The sequence below is a fragment of the Anomaloglossus baeobatrachus genome, chromosome 10 (assembly GCF_048569485.1).
Source record: "Anomaloglossus baeobatrachus isolate aAnoBae1 chromosome 10, aAnoBae1.hap1, whole genome shotgun sequence".
In the NCBI taxonomy this organism is placed as follows: domain Eukaryota; kingdom Metazoa; phylum Chordata; class Amphibia; order Anura; family Aromobatidae; genus Anomaloglossus; species Anomaloglossus baeobatrachus.
In genome coordinates, this window is record NC_134362.1 from 56,374,321 (window position 1) to 56,396,784 (window position 22,464).

General features: G+C 51.4%; 1 protein-coding gene across 1 annotated transcript in view; it reads right to left on the reverse strand.

The window, feature by feature from the left end:
- Positions 1-22,464, reverse strand: part of ATG2A (autophagy related 2A) — a 306,688-nt gene that overhangs the window by 243,264 nt on the left and 40,960 nt on the right. The window contains exon 10 of the mRNA XM_075326760.1: positions 9,964-10,048. Coding sequence (XP_075182875.1) covers positions 9,964-10,048 — 85 coding nt within the window. The remainder of the gene's footprint in view (positions 1-9,963; positions 10,049-22,464) is intronic.

The following is a 22,464-nucleotide window of genomic DNA, read 5'->3' on the forward strand; positions in this document are numbered from 1 at the left end:
AACGTCCCACCCCCCTGCATATTCTAAGCTGGCGCCCTTTAGTGCCTTTCATGTGACACTAAAGGATGCCTAGCCTTGTATTTAGCCCAAAAAAAAAAAAAAAGAATTAAAATAAATGACGTGGGGTCCCCCCTATTTTTGATAGCCAGCTAGGGTAAAGCAGACAGCTGTAGCCTGCAAACCACAGCTGACAGCTTCACCTTGGCTGGTGATCAATTTGGAGGGCTCCCCAAGCTGTTTTTTTTTTTTTAATTATTTATAAATAAATAATTAAAAAAAACAAAACAAACGTGGGGTCCCCCCAAATTAGATCACCAGCCAAGGTGAAGCTGACAGCTGGGGTCTGGTATTTTCAGGATGGGAAGAGCCACGGTTATTGGACTCTTCCCAGCCTAAAAATAGCAGGCCGCAGCCGCCCCAGAAGTGGCGCATCCATTAGATGCGCCAATTCTGGCGCTTCGCCCCAGCTCATCCCGCGCCCTGGTGCGTTGGCTAACGGGGTAATGAATGGGGTTGATACCAGGTGTGTAATGTCACCTGGCATCAAGCCCAGCAATTAGTTATGTCACGGCGTCTATCAGATACCCGACATAACTAATTGACAGTAATAAAAAAAAAAATTGACAACAAAAAAAAATTTATTTGAAAAAACACTCCCCCAAACATTCCCTGATTGACCAATTTATTGAAAAGAAAAAAAAAAAATCCACAATAATACATTTGGATGTCCCACGTCGCCTCTGGACCTTCTAGAATATGGGGGGCACGTTCAGGGAACGTATCCCCCATTTTCTAGGAGGGCAGACCCTCCATTTGAGGAGAGTGGGTGCCAAAAATCTGCACCCACTCTCCCCGGGTCACAGCTGCAGAGTGCGAGCAGCCAGCACAGCTCTCTGAACACAGGAAGCTGTCATCTGCTCTGCTCATGTGACCGGAGTCTGCTGTGAAGGAGCCGGAGGAGGGGGCCGCGGGGATCAGAGCTGCGACAGGTATGTATGACACCGGGGGACACCGGGGAACACCAGGGGGGGGGGTAGGGGGGGACCCGGCAGGGCCTAGGGAGCAGGTTTCTGTCGTATGTGTTATGGCACATACGACAGAAACCATAGGAACACTGTAAATGCGGCCGGCGCGCTGCTGTGATCGCCGGTGCGCGCGGCCATCTTGGATTTTCGGGAGGGGGTTGGGGGTCGGGGGGGGCACTTTGGGGACACCGGGGGACCGGAGGGAACCGGGAAAAAGATTTATCTCCCATCTGGCATGTTTGATCATGCCAGATGGGAGATAAGAAGGGAATTTTGTTACTTACCGTAAATTTCTTTTCTTCTAGCTCCTATTGGGAGACCCAGACGATTGGGTGTATAGCACTGCCTCCGGAGGCCACACAAAGCAATTACACTAAAAAGTGTAAGGCCCCTCCCCTTCTGGCTATACACCCCCCGTGGGATCACGGGCTGATCAGTTTTAGTGCAAAAGCAAGAAGGAGGAAAGCCAATAACTGGTTTAAACAAATTCACTTCGAAGTAACCTCGGAGAACTGAAAACCGTTCAACATGAACAACATGTGTACCCGAAAAACAACCAAAAATCCCGAAGGACAACAGGGCGGGTGCTGGGTCTCCCAATAGGAGCTAGAAGAAAAGGAATTTACGGTAAGTAACAAAATTCCCTTCTTCTTCGGCGCTCCATTGGGAGACCCAGACGATTGGGACGTCCAAAAGCTGTCCCTGGGTGGGTAAAGAATACCTCATGTTAGAGCTGTAAAACAGCCCTCCCCTATATGGAGGCAACTGCCGCCTGCAGGACTCTTCTACCTAGGCTGGCGTCCGCCGAAGCATAGGTATGCACCTGATAATGTTTGGTGAAAGTGTGCAGACTCGACCAGGTAGCTGCCTGGCACACCTGTTGAGCCGTAGCCTGGTGTCGCAATGCCCAGGACGCACCCACGGCTCTGGTAGAATGGGCCTTCAGCCCTGATGGAACCGGAAGCCCAGCAGAACGGTAGGCTTCAAGAATTGGTTCTTTGATCCATCGAGCCAGGGTGGCCTTAGAAGCCTGCGACCCTTTGCGCTTACCAGCGACAAGGACAAAGAGTGCATCCGAACGGCGCAAGGGCGCCGTGCGGGAAATGTAGATTCTGAGTGCTCTCACCAGATCCAACAAATGTAAATCCTTCTCATACCGATGAACTGCATGAGGACAAAACGAAGGCAAAGAGATATCCTGATTAAGATGAAAAGAGGATACCACCTTCGGGAGAAACTCCTGAATGGGGCGCAGCACTACCTTGTCCTGGTGGAAGACCAGGAAGGGAGCCTTGGATGATAGCGCTGCCAGCTCAGACACTCTCCGAAGAGATGTGATCGCTACCAGAAAAGCCACTTTCTGTGATAGTCTAGAAAGTGAAACCTCCCTCAGAGGCTCGAAGGGCGGCTTCTGGAGGGCAACTAGTACCCTGTTCAGATCCCATGGATCTAACGGCCGCTTGTACGGGGGTACGATATGGCAAACCCCCTGTAGGAACGTGCGCACCTTAGGAAGGCGTGCCAAACGCCTCTGAAAAAAGACGGATAGCGCCGAGACCTGACCTTTAAGGGAGCCGAGCGACAAACCTTTTTCTAACCCAGATTGCAGGAAAGAAAGAAAGGTAGGCAATGCAAATGGCCAGGGAGACACTCCCTGAGCAGAGCACCAGGATAAGAATATCCTCCACGTTCTGTGGTAGATCTTAGCGGACGTGGGCTTCCTAGCCTGTCTCATGGTGGCAACGACCCCTTGGGACAATCCTGAAGACGCTAGGATCCAGGACTCAATGGCCACACAGTCAGGTTCAGGGCCGCAGAATTCCGATGGAAAAACGGCCCTTGGGACAGTAAGTCTGGTCGGTCTGGTAGTGCCCACGGTTGGCCGACCGTGAGCTGCCACAGATCCGGATACCACGCCCTCCTCGGCCAGTCTGGGGCGACAAGTATGACGTGGCTGCAATCGGATCTGATCTTGCGTAGCACTCTGGGCAAGAGTGCCAGAGGTGGAAACACATAAGGGAGCCGGAACTGCGACCAATCTTGCACTAGGGCGTCTGCCGCCAGCGCTCTTTGATCGCGAGACCGTGCCATGAAGGTTGGGACCTTGTTGTTGTGCCGGGACGCCATGAGGTCGACGTCCGGCCTTCCCCATCGGCGACAGATTTCCTGAAACACGTCTGGGTGAAGGGACCATTCCCCTGCGTCCATGCCCTGGCGACTGAGGAAGTCTGCTTCCCAGTTTTCTACGCCGGGGATGTGAACTGCGGATATGGTGGAGGCCGTGGCTTCCACCCACATCAGAATCCGCCGGACTTCCTGGAAGGCTTGCCGACTGCGTGTCCCCCCTTGGTGGTTGATGTATGCCACCGCTGTGGAGTTGTCCGACTGAATTCGGATCTGCCTTCCTTCCAGCCACTGCTGGAAGGCTAGTAGGGCAAGATACACTGCTCTGATTTCCAGAACATTGATCTGAAGGGTGGACTCCTGCTGAGTCCACGTACCCTGAGCCCTGTGGTGGAGAAAAACTGCTCCCCACCCTGACAGACTCGCGTCTGTCGTGACCACCGCCCAAGACGGTGGTAGGAAGGATCTTCCCTGTGATAATGAGGTGGGAAGAAGCCACCACTGCAGAGAGTCCTTGGCCGTCTGGGAAAGGGAGACTTTCCTGTCCAGGGATGTTGACTTCCCGTCCCATTGGCGGAGAATGTCCCATTGAAGTGGGCGCAGATGAAACTGCGCAAACGGAACCGCTTCCATTGCCGCCACCATCTTCCCGAGGAAGTGCATGAGGCGTCTTAAGGAGTGCGACTGACTTTGAAGGAGAGCCTGCACCCCAGTCTGTAGTGACCTCTGCTTGTCCAGCGGAAGCTTCACTATCGCTGAGAGAGTATGAAACTCCATGCCAAGATACGTTAGTGATTGGGTCGGTGACAGATTTGACTTTGAGAAGTTGATGATCCACCCGAACGTCTGGAGAGTCTCCAGTGCAACATTCAGGCTGAGTTGGCATGCCTCCTGAGAGGGTGCCTTGACAAGTAGATCGTCCAAGTAAGGGATCACAGAGTGTCCCTGAGAGTGCAAGACTGCTACCACTGCCGCCATGACCTTGGTGAACACCCGTGGGGCTGTCGCCAGACCAAATGGCAGAGCTACGAACTGAGGATGGTCGTCTCCTATCACGAAGCGTAGAAAACGTTGGTGCTCTGTAGCAATCGGCACGTGGAGATAAGCATCTTTGATGTCTATTGATGCTAGGAAATCTCCTTGAGACATTGAGGCAATGACTGAGCGGAGGGATTCCATCCGGAACCGCCTGGCGTTCACATGCTTGTTGAGCAGTTTTAGGTCCAGAACAGGACGGAATGAGCCGTCCTTTTTTGGCACCACAAAGAGATTGGAGTAAAAACCTTGACCTCGTTCCTGAAGAGGAACAGGGACCACCACTCCTTCTGCTCTTAGAGAATTCACCGCCTGCAGAAGGGCATCTGCTCGGTCGGGATGTGGGGAGGTTCTGAAGAACCGAGGCGGGGGCCGAGTACTGAACTCTATCCTGTACCCGTGAGACAAAATGTCTGCTACCCACCGGTCTTTGACCTGTGGCAGCCAAATGTCGCAAAAGCGGGAGAGCCTGCCACCGACCGAGGATGCGGAGGGAGGCGGCCGAAAGTCATGAGGCAGCCGCCTTGGAAGCGGTACCTCCGGTTGCTTTCTTGGGGCGTGAGTGAGCCCGCCAGGAATCAGAGCTCCTTTGCTCTTTCTGAGTCCCTTCGGACGAGGAGAATTGGGGCTTGCCCGAGCCTCGAAAGGACCGAAACTTTGACTGCCACTTCCTCTGTGGAGGTTTGCTTGATCTGGGCTGGGGTAAGGAGGAGTCCTTACCTTTGGACTGTTTAATGATTTCCGCCAATTGCTCACCAAACAGTCTGTCTCCAGATAATGGCAAGCTGGTTAAACATTTTTTAGAAGCAGAATCTGCTTTCCATTCCTTTAACCACAAGGCTCTGCGCAAAACTACAGAGTTGGCGGATGCCATTGAGGTACGGCTCGTAGAGTCTAGTACCGCATTGATAGCGTAGGTCGCAAACGCAGACATTTGCGTAGTTAGGGACGCCACTTGCGGCACTGCTGGACGTATGAGAGAGTCCACCTGTGCCAGACCAGCTGAAATAGCTTGGAGCGCCCACACGGCCGCGAATGCTGGAGCAAACGACGCGCCGATAGCTTCATAGACAGATTTCAACCAAAGGTCTATCTGTCTGTCATTGGCATCTTTAAGTGAAGCCCCATCCTCCACTGCAACTATGGATCTAGCTGCAAGCCTGGATATTGGAGGGTCCACTTTTGGACACTGGGTCCAGCGTTTGACCACGTCAGGGGGAAAAGGATAACGTGTATCCTTAAGGCGTTTAGAAAAACGCTTGTCCGGATACGTATTGTGTTTCTGGATGGATTCTCTGAAGTCAGAGTGGTCCAGAAAAGTACTCAATTTACGCTTGGGATACAGAAAATGGAATTTCTCCTGCTGTGCAGCTGCCTCCTCTGCAGAAGGGGCTGGGGGAGAAATATCCAACAGCCTATTGATGGACGCAATAAGGTCATTTACCATGGCGTCACCATCTGGCGTATCCAAATTGAGTGCGGCGTCAGGACAAGACTCCTGATCACCCACCTCTGAACCCTCATATAGGGACCCTTCTCGCTGAGACCCTGATCCGCGTGATGACGTGGAGGGTCTCTCCCAGCGAGCTCGCTTAGGCGGACTGGGACTGTCATCGGAGTCAGAGCCCTCAGCCTGTGATGCCTGGGACCCCCTTGAAGTACGGATTAGTTCCAACTGAGGGGGACCGGGGAACATAGACACAGCAGTGTCTATGGTCTGAGCAACTGGCCTGGACTGCAAGGTCTCCAGGATTTTTGTCATAGTCACAGACATTTTATCAGCAAAGACTGCAAATTCTGTCCCCGTCACCGGGGCAGGGTTCACAGGCGCCTCTGCCTGGGCTACCACCACAATAGGCTCTGGCTGACGAAGTGCCACTGGGACTGAACATTGCACACAATGAGAGTCGTTGGAGCCTGCTGGTAGATTAGCCCCACATGCTGTACAAGTAGTGTATACAGCCCGTGCCTTGGCACCCTTGCGTTTTGCGGATGACATGCTGTTGTCTCCTCAAAGCAATATAGGGTGTACAGCCAAGAAGCGACCTTACAGTGCAGTATATAAATATATCTAGACACAGCAGTGTCTATGGTACAGCGAAAAATATAACACTGTGGCACTAGTGGGGCCGCACGTATGTGCTGCTTACCGCCCGCTTAGCGCGGGTGTGTGGTCGCCAGAAACCCCTAGCCTGGGTCCCCCAGAGCCTGCGTCCGTTCTCCAGCCAGACTGCATGTGTATAATGGCTGCCGGCGTCCTGGGGAGCTGCAAGCCTGGGGGCGGGCCTAGGGCGTGCACAGAGAAAAAGCGCGAAGCCTGTGTCCTACTGTGCTCAGTGAGAGGGCTGGAGCATGTAAATCGTGCTCCAGCCCTCGGCGCTGCCGATTGAACAACGTCTCTCCCCTACCCTGATTGACAGGGTGGGGGGCGTTAACGAAGCGGAGCTAGGCCGCAGAAAGCCGGGGACTAAAGTTAGAAGCGCCGCCGCCGTAAAAGCGCGGTCGGCGCGTCCCCGGCGCACTACAAGTCGCAGCTGCGCCGCCGCTCCAGGGGCGGTCGGCGCGGCGATCCACACACATAAAGTCCCCCAGTAATCTGCGGGGACTATAAGCCCAGCGCACAGCGCTACAGTCCCCGGCGCACTAGCACACCCAGCAAGCCTGGGGTGTGCGTGGCCTGCCATACGGGGACACAGAGTACCTGAAAGTTGCAGGGCCTTGTCCCTGAACGGCACTCCCGCTCCACATCCAGCAGGTTCTATGGGTCTGTGGATGGAGCCCGGCCTCAGGGCTTGGTGGCCGGTAAGATCCCACTTCCTCAGAGCCCTTCAGGGGGATGGGGAAGGAAAACAGCATGTGGGCTCCAGCCTCCGTACCCGCAATGGGTACCTCAACCTTACAAACCACAAGTCGGGTGAGAAGGGAGCATGCTGGGGGCCCTAGTATGGGCCCTCTTTTCTTCCATCCGACATAGTCAGCAGCTGCTGCTGACTAAACAGTGGAGCTATGCGTGGATGTCTGACCTCCTTCGCACAAAGCAGAAAAACTGATCAGCCCGTGATCCCACGGGGGGTGTATAGCCAGAAGGGGAGGGGCCTTACACTTTTTAGTGTAATTGCTTTGTGTGGCCTCCGGAGGCAGTGCTATACACCCAATCGTCTGGGTCTCCCAATGGAGCGCCGAAGAAATCATTTTTTACCGGCGCGGTCATTTACTATAACTTGATGATCGGTATACGGTGTATACCGGTCATCAGGTGAGCGGGGACCGGAAAAACCGGCCCGAATCATGATCTCCAGGGTCTCAGCTACCCCCGGCAGCTGAGACCCCGGAAATTTTCTGACTCTGGGGGGCGCTAGACCCTTTTTTCCGACCGCCGTTAAAAAGCGGCGGATCGGAAAAAGTACCCTTATTTACCGCCGTTAAAAGGCGTATCGGCGGTCGTAAAGGGGTTAACTGCTTTTTTACAGTTTCCTTTATTGTTATTTATTAGCACGTCCAGTCCCTGATTTCATAGCCACATATATTTGTGTTGGGCATGGTTACACTGGTATTTGAATCTGGCTTCACATGTATTTTTGTACACAGTATTTTATTTTGGCGATTCCCCTATTCTCCTTTTGTTGATGAGCGCTGCCATCTTGTGTATCATTCTGTTTTGACACCTATCTTTTTGAATTCTTACAATAAAGACTATTTCTTCTATTTTGGATTCTGGTTCCTTTTTGTTACATTGGTCTGGTTATTTGTTCTTGGAACCTTCACACTATTATATCTATTTTTGAGTTTGGGTGATGGATATATAATAATTTACAATTTAGTACACTGACACCTGTCATTTTGTTAAACCCTTTTCTCAAAGTTTTTGGGTTGATAATTGGTAGTTTTTTTGAAAATTCAATATTTGATAAATCTTTTCCGACAAAATTCGACGTCAGTCTTATCAGCTTTTTCTTGCTCTATAACATCCTGCCTGCAGATGAGATGCCAGATGTGTTAAAGGTGCGTATGGCCCTTCGTGTGCCCTCCATGTGCTATCCGTGATAGCACACAGATAACAGGAACGTTATACTCACGTGTCCCCTGGCGCTGCTGTCTGTGGTGCTGATGTCTCCGGCAGCTGCGTCTCCCCATTGCTGCTACTTCTGAGTCGCAGTGCAGTGAATATTCATGAGCATAAATAGCTGGTCTGGAAGGAGACAGCAACACTGAAGACAGCAGCGCTGGAGAAGGGGAGTATGAAAAATCATTTTATTTCACAGACACGTGTTTTCTCTGGTATATATAAAGAGAAGGGCTGCACACCAGTGACAGTGCAGGGGGAATAAATGTAAAGCAGAAACTGCTGTGTGAATACTGACATGAAAACTACAATAGCTATATGTAAGAATGAAAATATGACAATGGTATCTGCATAACTTCCATGAACATATGAATAAAGAGAAATTTAGCTATTGAATTAATCAATACAACAGAGCCCCAACACCTCGTCACGGTATTCTCTTACATTGGGGTCCCTCGCTAATGTGTGTCCTCTGTTGCAGTTAAAAAAAAAAAAAAAACTTACTGTGTATGGGAAGCTGAGACCCAGGCTATATATGTATAATGTGGACCGGCAATAGGCGTGGGTGGGGCCGGGTTCACAAATGAAAGACTACAAACTAATTAAGAAATAAAGTTTGGAACACCAATTCTGAGTCTGAACTGGGTGCAAAAACCCTAAAAAAACTTCACTATATAATATATAGCCTGGGTCTCAGCTTCCCATACACGGTAAGTTTTTTTTAACTGATAGAGAGGACACACATTAGCGAGGGACCCCAATGTAAGAGAATACCTTGACGAGGTGTTGTATTAATTCAATAGCTAAATTTCTCTTTATTCTTAAAGTTCATGGCAGTAATGCAGATACCATTGTCACATTTTCATTCTTACATATAGCTATTGTATTGTTCATGTCAGTATGCAAATGTATGTAAAGCGCTGTGGAATTAATAGCGCTATATAAATGAATAAAATTATTATTATTATTATTATTATTCACACAGCAGTTTCTGCTTTACATGTATTCCCCTTGCACTGTCGCTGGTGTGCAGCCCTTCTCTTTATATAGTGAAGGTTTTTTTTTAGTGTTTTTGCACCCAGTTCAGACTTAGCATGGTGTTCCAAACGTTATTTTTTAATTCATTTCTCTGGTATGTGGCACATGCATCACACCACGGCGTGGTCCATGTGACATCGGTGGTACCAGAGAAAAACAAAAGGGACATGTCTGTGCGAAACACATGAACACGCATGTCCGCCGCACGGACACAGTCAGTGAGAAGTCACTGATGGGTGCGCAGAGCCAATGATTTTAATGGGTCGGCGTATGTCAGTGAGTCCGGTACGTATAAAGACAGCAACATACGTACCAGAATCAACGACGTCTGAAAGAGGCCTTATGGGGTAGGGGGAGGAAAATAGAAGCAGTACAGGTAAATCCTACAGTCTTCCTTCTGGGGTCTGGCTGCTGCTGTCTCCCCACAATATGTAATTTAACCCTTTATAAGCAGCAGTGTCCTCCTTTTAGCAGATTAACCCTGTAGAAACAGCTATTGATTTCCTCCTGAAGATTAACCTTCTCAATGCAGCTAGATGGTTTGCAGAATATATAATAGCACCTTTTTACAAACCGTACATAGAGGTGTTTAGGGTAGGAGGCTTTGAGAGGTCATTGCTGCTGGTGAAAACCATAATACATATGAATAATAACAATAAGAATGCTAAAAGCGCTCACCTTGCATCTTGTTGAGGTTTTGCAATGGAGGGATAGTGGCAGAAAATGGTGAGTTTCCATACCGTCTAGGGCTGCTGAGCATTAACTGAATGACATAAAGCAATACCATTAATACCCATTGTAATGTAAATAATTACATACAGGAAAATCTACCACTTTTAGCCATGTAACGTTTACAAAGAAGGGAATTTTGTTTACTTACCGTAAATTCCTTTTCTTCTAGCTCCAATTGGGAGACCCAGACAATTGGGTGTATAGCTACTGCCTCCGGAGGCCACACAAAGTACTACACTTAAAAGTGTAAGGCCCCTCCCCTTCTGGCTATACACCCCCCCGTGGGATCACGGGCTCCTCAGTTTTAGTGCAAAAGCAAGAAGGAGGAAAGCCAATAACTGTTTTAAATACAAATTCAATCCGAGAAACAGCCTCGGAGAACTGAACTGTTCAACATGAACAACATGTGCACCCGAAAAAAACAAACTTCCTAAGAAAACAGGGCGGGTGCTGGGTCTCCCAATTGGAGCTAGAAGAAAAGGAATTTACGGTAAGTAAACAAAATTCCCTTCTTCTTTGTCGCTCCTAATTGGGAGACCCAGACAATTGGGACGTCCAAAAGCAGTCCCTGGGTGGGTAAAAGAATACCTCGTGATAGGGCCGTCAAACAGCCCTTTCCTACAGGTGAGCCACCGCCGCCTGAAGGACTTGTCTACCTAGGCCGGCATCCGCCGAAGCGTAGGTATGCACCTGATAATGCTTGGTAAAAGTGTGCAGACTCGACCAGGTAGCCGCCTGGCACACCTGCTGAGCCGTAGCCTGGTGCCGTAATGCCCAGGACGCACCCACGGCTCTGGTAGAATGGGCCTTCAGCCCTGATGGAATCGGAAGCCCAGCAGAACGGTAGGTGTGAAGAATTGGTTCCTTGATCCACCGCGCAAGGGTGGATTTGGAAGCTTGCGACCCTTTACGCTGACCAGCGACAAGGACAAAGAGTGCATCCGAGCGGCGCAGAGACGCCGTGCGGGAAATGTAGATCCTGAGTGCTCTCACCAGATCCAATAAATGCAAACCCTTTTCAAATTGGTGAACTGGATGCGGACACAAAGACGGTAAAGTGATATCTTGATTGAGATGAAAGGAAGATACCACCTTGGGAAGAAATTCTGGAATTGGACGCAGAACTACCTTGTCCTGGTGAAACACCAGGAATGGAGATCTGCATGATAACGCCGCCAGCTCGGACACTCTCCGAAGAGACGTGACCGCCACTAGAAAGGCCACTTTCTGTGAAAGACTAGAAAGGGAAACCTCCTTCATAGGCTCGAAAGGCGGCTTCTGGAGAGCAATTAGAACCTTGTTCAGGTCCCAGGGCTCCAACGGCCGCTTGTAAGGGGGGACGATATGACAAACCCCTTGCAGGAACGTGCGTACCTGAGGAAGTCGCGCCAGGCGTTTCTGAAAAAATACGGATAGCGCGGAGACTTGACCTTTAACCCCTTAACGACCGCGGGCAGTAAAATTACGTCCTAAATGACATAATCTTACTGCCCGCGGTCCTCCGGCGGCAGCATGCCGCGATCGGCACACATCTCAGCTGATTTTCACAGCTGAGATGTGTGCCTGCTAGGCACGAGCAGAATCGTTATCTGCTCGTGCCGATTAACCCCTTATAATGGCGCTGTCAATACATGACAGCGCCATTATAAGCGCAATCGCGGTAAAGTTTTACTTACCGCCGAAACCGGAAGTCACGTGACGCGATCACGTGACTCCCGATAGTTGCCATGGTAGTACAGGGTCATGTGATGACTCCTGTACTACACATGAATTGGTTTCACTTTCGCTGTGCCCGGAGCACAGCAAAAGAGAAAGACAGCGTATCTGCTGTTTACAGCCTTCCAGCTGTGATCAGCAGATACTGCAGAGCGATCGGAATGCTGATCGCAATAGCCCCCTAGGGGGACTAGTAAAATAAAAAAAAAAAGTAAAAAAATAAGTTTTAAAAAATTAAAAAAAAACAAAAAAACCTAAAAGTTCAAATCACCCCCCATTCGCCCCATTAAAAATTAAAGGGTTAAAAAAATAAAAAATATACACACATTTGGTATCGCCGCGTTCAGAAACGCCCGATCTATCAAAATATAAAATCAATTAATCTGATCAGTAAACGGCGTAGCGGCAAAAAAATTCCAAACGCCAAAACGACGTTTTTTTGTCGCCACAACTTTTGCGCAAAATGCAATAAGAGGCGATCAAAACGTAGCATCTGCGCAAAAATGGTACCGTTAAAAACGTCAGCTCGAGACGGAAAAAATAAGCCGTCATTGAGCCTAAGATCCCGAAAAATGAGAACGCTACGGGTCACGGAATATGGCGTAAAACGTGCGCCACTTTTTTCGGACAAACTTCCGATTTTTTTTTAACCCCTTATATAAAAGTAAACCTATACATGTTTGGTGTCTACGAACTCGCACTGACCTGAGGCATCACACCCACACATCAGTTTTACCATATAGTGAACACAGTGAATAAAATATCTCAAAAACCATAGTGCTATCGCACTTTTTTTGCAATTTTTCAGCATTTGGAATTTTTTTGCCATTTTCTAGTACATAATATGGTAAAACTGATGGTTTCATTTAAAAGTACAGCTCGTTCCGCAAAAAATGAGCCCTCACATGACCATATTGACTGAAAAATAAAAAAGTTACGTCTCTCAGAAAAAGAATGGCGAAAAAAAAAAACGGAAAGCGAAAAATCGGCCGGTCGTGAAAGGGTTAAGGGAGCCAAGCGACAAACCTTTTTCCAACCCAGACTGCAGGAAGGAAAGAAAAGTAGGCAATGCAAAAGGCCAGGGAGAAACTCCCTGAGCAGAGCACCAAGATAGGAATATCCTCCACGTCCTGTGGTAGATCTTGGCGGAGGATGGCTTCCTAGCCTGTCTCATGGTGGCAACCACTTCATGAGATAAACCTGAGGCCGCTAGGATCCAGGACTCAATGGCCACACAGTCAGGTTCAGGGCCGCAGAATTCAGATGGAAAAACGGCCCTTGAGACAGCAAGTCTGGACGGTCTGGTAGTGCCCACGGATGGCCTACCGTGAGGTGCCACAGATCCGGGTACCACGACCTCCTTGGCCAGTCTGGAGCGACGAGAATGGCGCGGCGGCAGTCGGACCTGATTTTGCGGAGCACTCTGGGCAACAATGCCAGAGGTGGGAACACATACGGTAGCCGGAACTGCGACCAATCTTGAACTAAGGCGTCTGCCGCCAGAGCTCGGTGATCGTGAGACCGTGCCATGAAAACCGGGACCTTGTTGTTGTGCCGTGACGCCATCAGGTCGACGTCCGGCATCCCCCAGCGGCGACAGATCTCCTGAAACACGTCCGGGTGAAGGGACCATTCCCCTGCGTCCATGCCCTGGCGACTGAGAAAGTCTGCTTCCCAGTTTTCTACGCCTGGGATGTGGACTGCGGATATGGTGGATGTCGTGTCTTCCACCCACGTCAGAATCCGCCGGACTTCCTGGAAGGCTTGCCGACTGCGTGTTCCCCCTTGGTGGTTGATGTATGCCACCGCTGTGGAGTTGTCCGACTGAATTCGGATCTGCTTGCCTTCCAGCCACTGTTGGAAGGCTTGTAGGGCAAGATAGACTGCTCTGATTTCCAGAACATTGATCTGAAGGGTGGACTCTTTCCGAGTCCACGTACCTTGAGCCCTGTGGTGGAGAAACACTGCTCCCCACCCTGATAGACTCGCATCTGTCGTGACCACCGCCCAGGATGGGGGTAGGAACGACTTTCCTTTTGACAATGAGGTGGGAAGAAGCCACCACCGGAGAGATTCCTTGGCTGCCTGAGAGAGGGAGACCTCCCTGTCGAGGGACGTCGACTTCCCGTCCCATTGGCGGAGAATGTCCCATTGTAATGGACGCAGATGAAACTGCGCAAAAGGAACTGCTTCCATTGCTGCTACCATCTTCCCTAGGAAGTGCATGAGGCGCCTCAAGGGGTGCGACTGGCCCTGCAGGAGAGATTGCACCCCTGTCTGTAGCGAGCACTGTTTGTCCAGTGGAAGTTTCACTATCGCTGAGAGAGTATGAAACTCCATGCCAAGATATATTAGTGATTGGGTCGGGGTTAGATTTGACTTTGAAAAGTTGATGATCCACCCGAAACTCTGGAGAGTCTTCAGTGCCACGTTCAGGCTGTGTTGGCATGCCTCTTGAGAGGGTGCCTTGATAAGTAGATCGTCTAAATACGGGATCACAGAGTGACCTTGCGAGTGCAGGACTGCTACTACTGCTGCCATGACCTTGGTGAAGACCCGAGGGGCTGTCGCCAGCCCGAAAGGTAGAGCTACGAACTGCAGGTGTTCGCTTCCTATAACGAAGCGTAGAAAACGCTGATGCTCTGGTGCAATCGGCACGTGGAGATAAGCATCCTTGATGTCTATTGATGCTAGGAAATCTCCTTGAGACATTGAGGCGATAACGGAGCGGAGAGATTCCATCCGGAACCTCCTGGTTTTTACGTGTTTGTTGAGCAGCTTTAGATCCAGGACGGGACGGAACGACCCGTCTTTCTTTGGCACCACAAACAAATTGGAGTAAAAACCGTGGCCTTGTTCCTGAAGAGGAACGGAAGTCACCACTCCTTCCGCCTTTAGAGCGGACACCGCTTGCAGCAGAGCATCGGCTCGGTCGGGCGGTGGAGAAGTTCTGAAGAAACGAGTTGGAGGACGAGAGCTGAACTCTATCCTGTACCCGTGAGACAGAATGTCTCTCACCCAACGGTCTTTGACCTGTGACAGCCAAATGTCGCCAAAGCGGGAGAGCCTGCCACCGACCGAGGATGCGGAGAGAGGAGACTGAAAGTCATGAGGAAGCCGTCTTGGTAACGGTTCTTCCGGCTGGCTTTTTTGGGTGTGATTGAGTCCGCCAAGAATCTGAGCTCCTCTGATCCTTTTGAGTTCTTTTGGACGAGTAGAATTGGGACCTGCCTGAGCCTCGAAAGGACCGAAAACCAGAATGTCCCCTCCTCTGTTGGGGTTTGTTTTGTCTGGGTTGCGGTAAGGCTGAATCCTTACCCTTGGAGTGTTTAATGATTTCATCCAAACGCTCACCAAACAATCGGTCACGAGAAAAAGGCAAACTGGTTAAGCACTTCTTGGAAGAAGAATCTGCCTTCCATTCTCTCAACCACAGGGCTCTGCGTAAAACCACGGAGTTGGCTGACGCCACCGCCGTATGGCTCGTAGAGTCTAGGACAGCATTAATCGCGTAAGACGCGAATGCAGACATTTGAGAGGTCAATGGTGCCACCTGCGGAGCAGATGTACGTGTGACCGTGTCGACCTGTGTAAGGCCAGCTGAAATAGCTTGGAGTGCCCATACGGCTGCGAATGCTGGCGCCAACGACGCTCCAATAGCTTCATAGATGGATTTTAACCAGAGCTCCATCTGTCTGTCAGTGGCATCTTTAAGTGCCGCCCCATCTTCCACTGCAACTAGAGATCTGGCTGCAAGCCTGGAGATTGGAGGGTCCACCTTGGGACACTGTGTCCAGCCCTTGACCACGTCAGGGGGAAAAGGATAGCGCGTATCTTTAAGCCGTTTGGAGAAACGCTTATCTGGATAAGCGTGGTGTTTCTGGATTGTGTCTCTAAAGTCAGAGTGGTCCAGAAAAGTGCTTAATTTACGCTTGGGATACCTGAAATGGAATTTCTCCTGCTGTGAAGCTGCCTCCTCCGCAGGAGGAGCTTGTGGAGAAATATCTAACATCTTATTGATGGACGCTATAAGATCATTCACTATGGCGTCACCATCCGGGGTATCTAGATTGAGAGCGGCCCCAGTATCAGAATCCTGATCAGTTACATCCGCCTCATCACACAGAGTCGTCCCGCTGGGACCCTGACCAGTGTGATGAAGTTGAGGGTCGCTCATAGCGAGCCCGCTTAGGTTGTCTGGGACTGTCGTCCGAGTCAGAGCCGTCACCCTGGGGTGCATGTGACACCCCCGGAGCTAGGAAGTGTTCCAGCTGAGGGGGACCAGGGGGCAATGAACCAACAGTGCCCATGGTCTGAGTTACTGGTCTAGACTGCAATGTTTCAAGAATTTTAGACATAGTCATAGACAATCTGTCAGCAAAAGCTGCAAACTCCGTCCCTGTCACCTGGACAGCATTCACAGGTGGTTCTCCCTGGGTCACCTCTAGCAGAGGCCCCGGCTGAGTAATTGCCACAGGGGCCGAGCACTGCACACAATGGGGGTCAGTGGAACCTGCCGGTAGAGCAGCCCCACATGCGGTACAGGCAGCATATAAAGTCCGTGCCTTGGCACTTTTGCTTTTTGCGGACGACATGCTGTTGTCTCCTTGAGAAATCTAAGGAGGGTATATAGCAGAAAATCACCAGCGACCGTACAGTGTAAAGTATTGCCAGCACAAAATACAAAGTACACTATGGCACAAGTGGGGGAGAGCCCTTGAGGGCTGCTTACCGCCCGCTGAAAAGCGGGTGTGAGGTCGTAGAATCCCTTGTCTGGGTCTCCCAGCCTCCCCTCTGCAGCTCAGCGTGCAGGCAGGAATGGCTGCCGGCGTCCTGTGAAGAGGGGCGGACCGTGGGCGTGCCACAAACAAAAGTGCGGGAAACTGCGTCCCACTGTGCCTAGTGTGAGGGCTGGAGTATGTAAAACAGACTCCAGCTCTTAGCGCTGCTGGTCTGTACAGCGTCCCGCCCTCCTACTGACTGGCAGGTCTGGGGGCGGGAACGATACGAACTAGGCCGCAAAAGCCGGGGACTGTAGTAATCTAGCACGGCCGTCATATATGCACGGCCAGCGCGGAAGTCCCCGGCGCACCACAAATCCCAGCCGCGACGCAGTAAACACTGACCCCAGCGGCCGGATCGGCCGATCGTACTAAGTCTCCTCACTCAGCAGAGCTGTAGTGAGTAACGGCACAAGCGCAGCAGCGCTGTTTACCCCGGCGCACTAACACACCCAGCAATGCTGCAGTGTGCGTGCGGTAAGCACGGGGACACGGAGTACCTTAATGAAGCAGGGTCCTGTCCCTGAGGAAACTCCGCTCCGTATCCAGCAGATCCTCCAGGGGCTGTGGATGGAGCACGGTCTCAGTGCCCGGAGACCGGTCAAGTCCCACTTCACCCAGAGCCCTAATGGGGATGGGGAAGGAATCAGCATGTGGGCTCCAGCCTCCGTACCCGCAATGGGTACCTCAACCTTAACAAACACCGCCGACCGCAAGTGGGGTGAGAAGGGAGCATGCTGGGGGCCCCCGTATGGGCCCTCTTTTCTTCCATCCGACATAGTCAGCAGCTGCTGCTGACTAAACAGTGGAGCTATGCGTGCATGTCTGACCTCCTTCGCACAAAGCATAAAACTGAGGAGCCCGTGATCCCACGGGGGGGTGTATAGCCAGAAGGGGAGGGGCCTTACACTTTTAAGTGTAATACTTTGTGTGGCCTCCGGAGGCAGTAGCTATACACCCAATTGTCTGGGTCTCCCAATTAGGAGCGACAAAGAAATATATGATAAATGCACAGAACAAAAAGAAGGGAATTTTGTTTACTTACCGTAAATTCCTTTTCTTCTAGCTCCTATTGGGAGACCCAGACAATTGGGTGTATAGCTTCTGCCTCCGGAGGCCACACAAAGTATTACACTTTAAAAAGTGTAACCCCTCCCCTCTGCCTATACACCCTCCCGTGGATCACGGGCTCCTCAGTTTTGGTGCAAAAGCAGGAAGGAGAAGACTTATGAATTGGTCTAGGGTAAATTCAATCCGAAGGATGTTCGGAGAACTGAAACCATGAACCAAAAGAACAATTCAACATGAACAACATGTGTACACAAAAGAACAACAGCCCGAAGGGAACAGGGGCGGGTGCTGGGTCTCCCAATAGGAGCTAGAAGAAAAGGAATTTACGGTAAGTAAACAAAATTCCCTTCTTCTTTGTCGCTCCATTGGGAGACCCAGACAATTGGGACGTCCAAGAGCAGTCCCTGGGTGGGTAAAAGAATACCTCAATAACAAGAGCCGAAACGGCCCTCCTCTTACAGGTGGGCAACCGCCGCCTGAAGGACTCGCCTACCTAGACTGGCGTCTGCCGAAGCATAGGTATGCACTTGATAGTGTTTCATGAAAGTGTGCAGACTAGACCACGTCGCTGCCTGACACACCTGCTGAGCCGTAGCCCGGTGCCGCAATGCCGAGGACGCACCCACGGCTTTGGTAGAATGGGCTTTCAGCCCTGAAGGAAGCGGTAGCCCAGAAGAACGGTAGGCTTCGAGAATCGGTTCCTTGATCCACCAAGCCAAGGTTGACTTGGAAGCCTGCGAACCCTTACGCTGGCCAGCGACAAGGACAAAGAGCGCATCTGAACGGCGCAGGGGCGCCGTGCGAGACACGTAGAGCCGGAGTGCTCTCACCAGATCCAAAGAGTGCAAATCCTTTTCACATTGGTGAATTGGATTAGGGCAAAATGAAGGCAAGGAGATATCCTGATTGAGATGAAAAGGGGATACCACCTTAGGGAGAAATTCCGGGACCGGACGCAGAACCACCTTATCCTGGTGAAACACCAGGAAGGGGGCTTTGCATGACAGCGCTGCAAGCTCAGACACTCTCCGGAGTGATGTAACTGCCACTAGAAAGGCCACCTTTTGCGAAAGACGTGATAAAGAGACATCCCGCAGCGGCTCGAAAGGTGGTTTCTGAAGAGCCGTTAGCACCCTGTTAAGATCCCAGGGTTCCAGCGGACGCTTGTAAGGTGGGACTATGTGGCAAACTCCCTGCAGGAACGTGCGGACCTGCGGAAGCCTGGCTAGACGCTTTTGAAAAAATACGGAGAGCGCCGATACTTGGCCCTTGAGAGAGCCGAGTGACAAACCCTTGTCCATTCCGGATTGAAGGAATGAAAGAAAAGTGGGTAAGGCAAACGGCCATGGAGGAAAACCGTTATCAGAGCACCAGGATAAGAAGATTTGCCAAGACCTGTAATAGATCTTGGCGGACATTGGCTTCCTAGCCTGTCTCATGGTGGCAATGACATCCTGAGAGAACACTGAAGACGCTAGGAGCCAGGACTCAATGGCCACACAGTCAGGTTGAGGGCCACAAAATTCAGATGGAAAAATGGCCCTTGTGACAGCAAGTCTGGGCGGTCTGGAAGCGCCCACAATTGACCCACCGTGAGATGCCACAGATCCGGGTACCACGACCGCCTCGGCCAGTCTGGAGCGACGAGAATGGCGCGACGGCAGTCGGACCTGATCTTGCGTAACACTCTGGGCAGCATCGCCAGAGGAGGAAACACATAAGGCAGTCGAAACTGCGACCAGTCCTGAACTAACGCGTCCGCCGCCAGAGCTCTGTGATCCCGAGACCGTGCCATGAATGCCGGAACTTTGTTGTTGTGCCGTGACGCCATGAGATCGACGTCCGGCGTTCCCCAGCGGCAACAGATCTCTCGAAATACTTCTGGGTGCAGAGACCATTCCCCCGCATCCATGCCCTGACGACTGAGAAAATCTGCTTCCCAGTTTTCTACGCCCGGGATGTGAACTGCGGAGATGGTGGAGGCTGTGGCTTCCACCCACTGCAGAATGCGCCGGACTTCCTGGAAGGCTTGACGACTGCGAGTGCCGCCTTGGTGGTTGATGTATGCGACGGCAGTGGCGTTGTCCGACTGGATACGGATCTGCCTGCCCTCCAGCCACCGCCGAGTGGCCCTGAGAGTGTAGGACCGCCACGACGGATGCCATGACTTTTGTGAAAACCCGTGGGGCTGTCGCCAGGCCGAAAGGCAATGCCACGAACTGAAGGTGTTCGTCCCCGATGGCGAAACGCAAGAAGCGTTGATGTTCGGGTGCGATCGGCACGTGGAGATAAGCATCCTTGATGTTGATCGATGCTAGGAAGTCTCCTTGTGACATCGAGGCGATGACCGAGCGGAGAGATTCCATCCTAAACCGTCTGGTTCTCACGTGTCTGTTGAGCAGCTTGAGGTCCAGAACGGGACGGAATGATCCGTCCTTTTTTGGCACCACGAACAAGTTGGAGTAAAAGCCGCGACCACGTTCCTGAAGGGGAACGGGTGTCACAACTCCTTCTGTCTTCAGAGCGTCCACTGCCTGAAAAAGTGCATCGGCCTGAGCGGGAGGCGGAGAGGTTCTGAAGAAACGAGCCGCAGGACGGGAGCTAAACTCTATCCTGTACCCGTGAGACAGAATGTCTCTCACCCATCGGTCTTGAACATGTGGCCACCAGGCGTCGCCAAAGCGGGAGAGCCTGCCACCGACCGAGGATGCGGCTAGGGGATGCCGAGAGTCATGAGGAGGCCGCCTTGGAGGCAGTGCCTCCTGCGGCCTTATGGGGGCGTGACTTGGACCGCCACGCATAGGAGTTCCTCTGGCCTTTCTCCTGTCTGCTGGATGAAGAGGATTGGGGCTTGGCGGAGGGACGAAAGGACCGAAACCTCGATTGTATTTTCCGTTGCTGAGGTCTCTTAGGTTTGGACTGGGGTAAGGAGGAGTCCTTTCCCTTGGATTCCTTAATAATCTCATCCAATCGTTCGCCAAACAAGCGTTCGCCAGAAAACGGCAAACCGGTTAAGAACCTCTTGGAGGCCGAGTCTGCCTTCCATTCGCGCAGCCACATGGCCCTGCGGACTGCCACAGAGTTAGCGGATGCCACAGCTGTACGGCTAGCAGAGTCTAGGACTGCGTTCATGGCGTAGGATGAAAAGGCTGACGCTTGAGAGGTCAAAGACGCAACTTGCGGAGAAGAATTACGTGTGACAGCATTAATCTCAGCCAGACAAGCTGAGATAGCTTGGAGTGCCCACACGGCTGCAAAGGCCGGGGCAAAAGACGCGCCCGTGGCCTCATAGATGGACTTCACCAGGAGCTCTACCTGCCTGTCAGTGGCATCCTTTAGCGATGAGCCATCTGCAACCGATACCACAGATCTAGCCGCCAATCTAGAGACTGGAGGATCCACCTTGGGATATTGAGCCCACCCCTTAACGACTTCAGAGGGGAAGGGGTAACGCGTGTCAGTGAGGCGCTTAGTAAAGCACTTGTCCGGGACCGCTCTGGGCTTCTGGACAGCGTGTCTGAAGTTAGAGTGATCGAAGAACGCACTACGTGTACGTTTGGGGAACCGAAACTGGTGTTTCTCCCGCTGAGACGCCGACTCCTCTACAGGAGGAGGCGGGGGTGAGAGATCCAACACCTGGCTGATGGACGAGATAAGATCATTCACTAATGCGTCCCCCTCAGGTGTATCAAGGTTAAGGGCGACGTCAGGGTCAGAACCCTGAGCTGCGACGTCCGCCTTGTCCTCCAGAGAGTCCTCAAGCTGGGAACCCGAGCAGCGTGAAGAAGTCGGGGAAGATTCCCAGCGAGCTCGCTTAGCCTGGCTAGGACTGTGGTCCTGGCAGGAGTCCTCCGCGTGGGACCTAGGGCCCAACCTGGGAGCGGGTTTCGGCTCGGACCGAGAGGGGCCCGGAGGCGACGATCCAACAGGGGCCGGGGCCTGTGTAAGGACCGGTCTGGACTGCAAAGCTTCTAGCAGCTTGGCAGACCATTTGTCCATAGACTGAGCCATGGATTGTGAAAGTGACTCAGAGAGTTTCTCAGCAAAAGAGGAGAACTCTGTCCCTGCCGCCTGGACAGCAGGGCTGTGGAGTCGGTAAGCCAAACCTTCGACTCCGACTCAGACTCCTCAAATTCTCTTGCACCGACTCCGACTCCGGCTCCGACTCCGACTCCGGCTCCGACTCCGGCTCCTACATATATTGCTTATAGTTAGGTGAAAAATTTATTGTAGTACATGAATATGTGTATGTGAACATCAGACATTTAATAATTTTTATGATACAATAATCAAGATATTTGGATAGAACATAAAATATATTTATTGGAATACAACTTTAGAACACAAAAGAAGGGAATTTTGTTACTTACCGTAAATTCCTTTTCTTCTAGCTCTTTATGGGAGACCCAGACGATTGGGTGTATAGCACTGCCTCCGGAGGCCACACAAAGCAATTACACCAAAAAGTGTAAGGCCCCTCCCCTTCTGGCTATACACCCCCAGTGGGATCACTGGCTCACCAGTTTTAGTGCAAAAGCAAGAAGGAGGAAAGCCAATAACTGGTTTAAACAAATTCACTCCGAGTAACATCGGAGAACTGAAAACCGTTCAACATGAACAACATGTGTACCCGCAAACAAACCAAAAATCCCGAAGGACAACAGGGCGGGTGCTGGGTCTCCCAATAAGAGCTAGAAGAAAAGGAATTTACGGTAAGTAACAAAATTCCCTTCTTCTTCGGCGCTCTATTGGGAGACCCAGACGATTGGGACGTCCAAAAGCTGTCCCTGGGTGGGTAAAGAAATACCTCATGTTAGAGCTGCAAGACAGCCCTCCCCTACGGGGAGGCAACTGCCGCCTGCAGAACTCTTCTACCTAG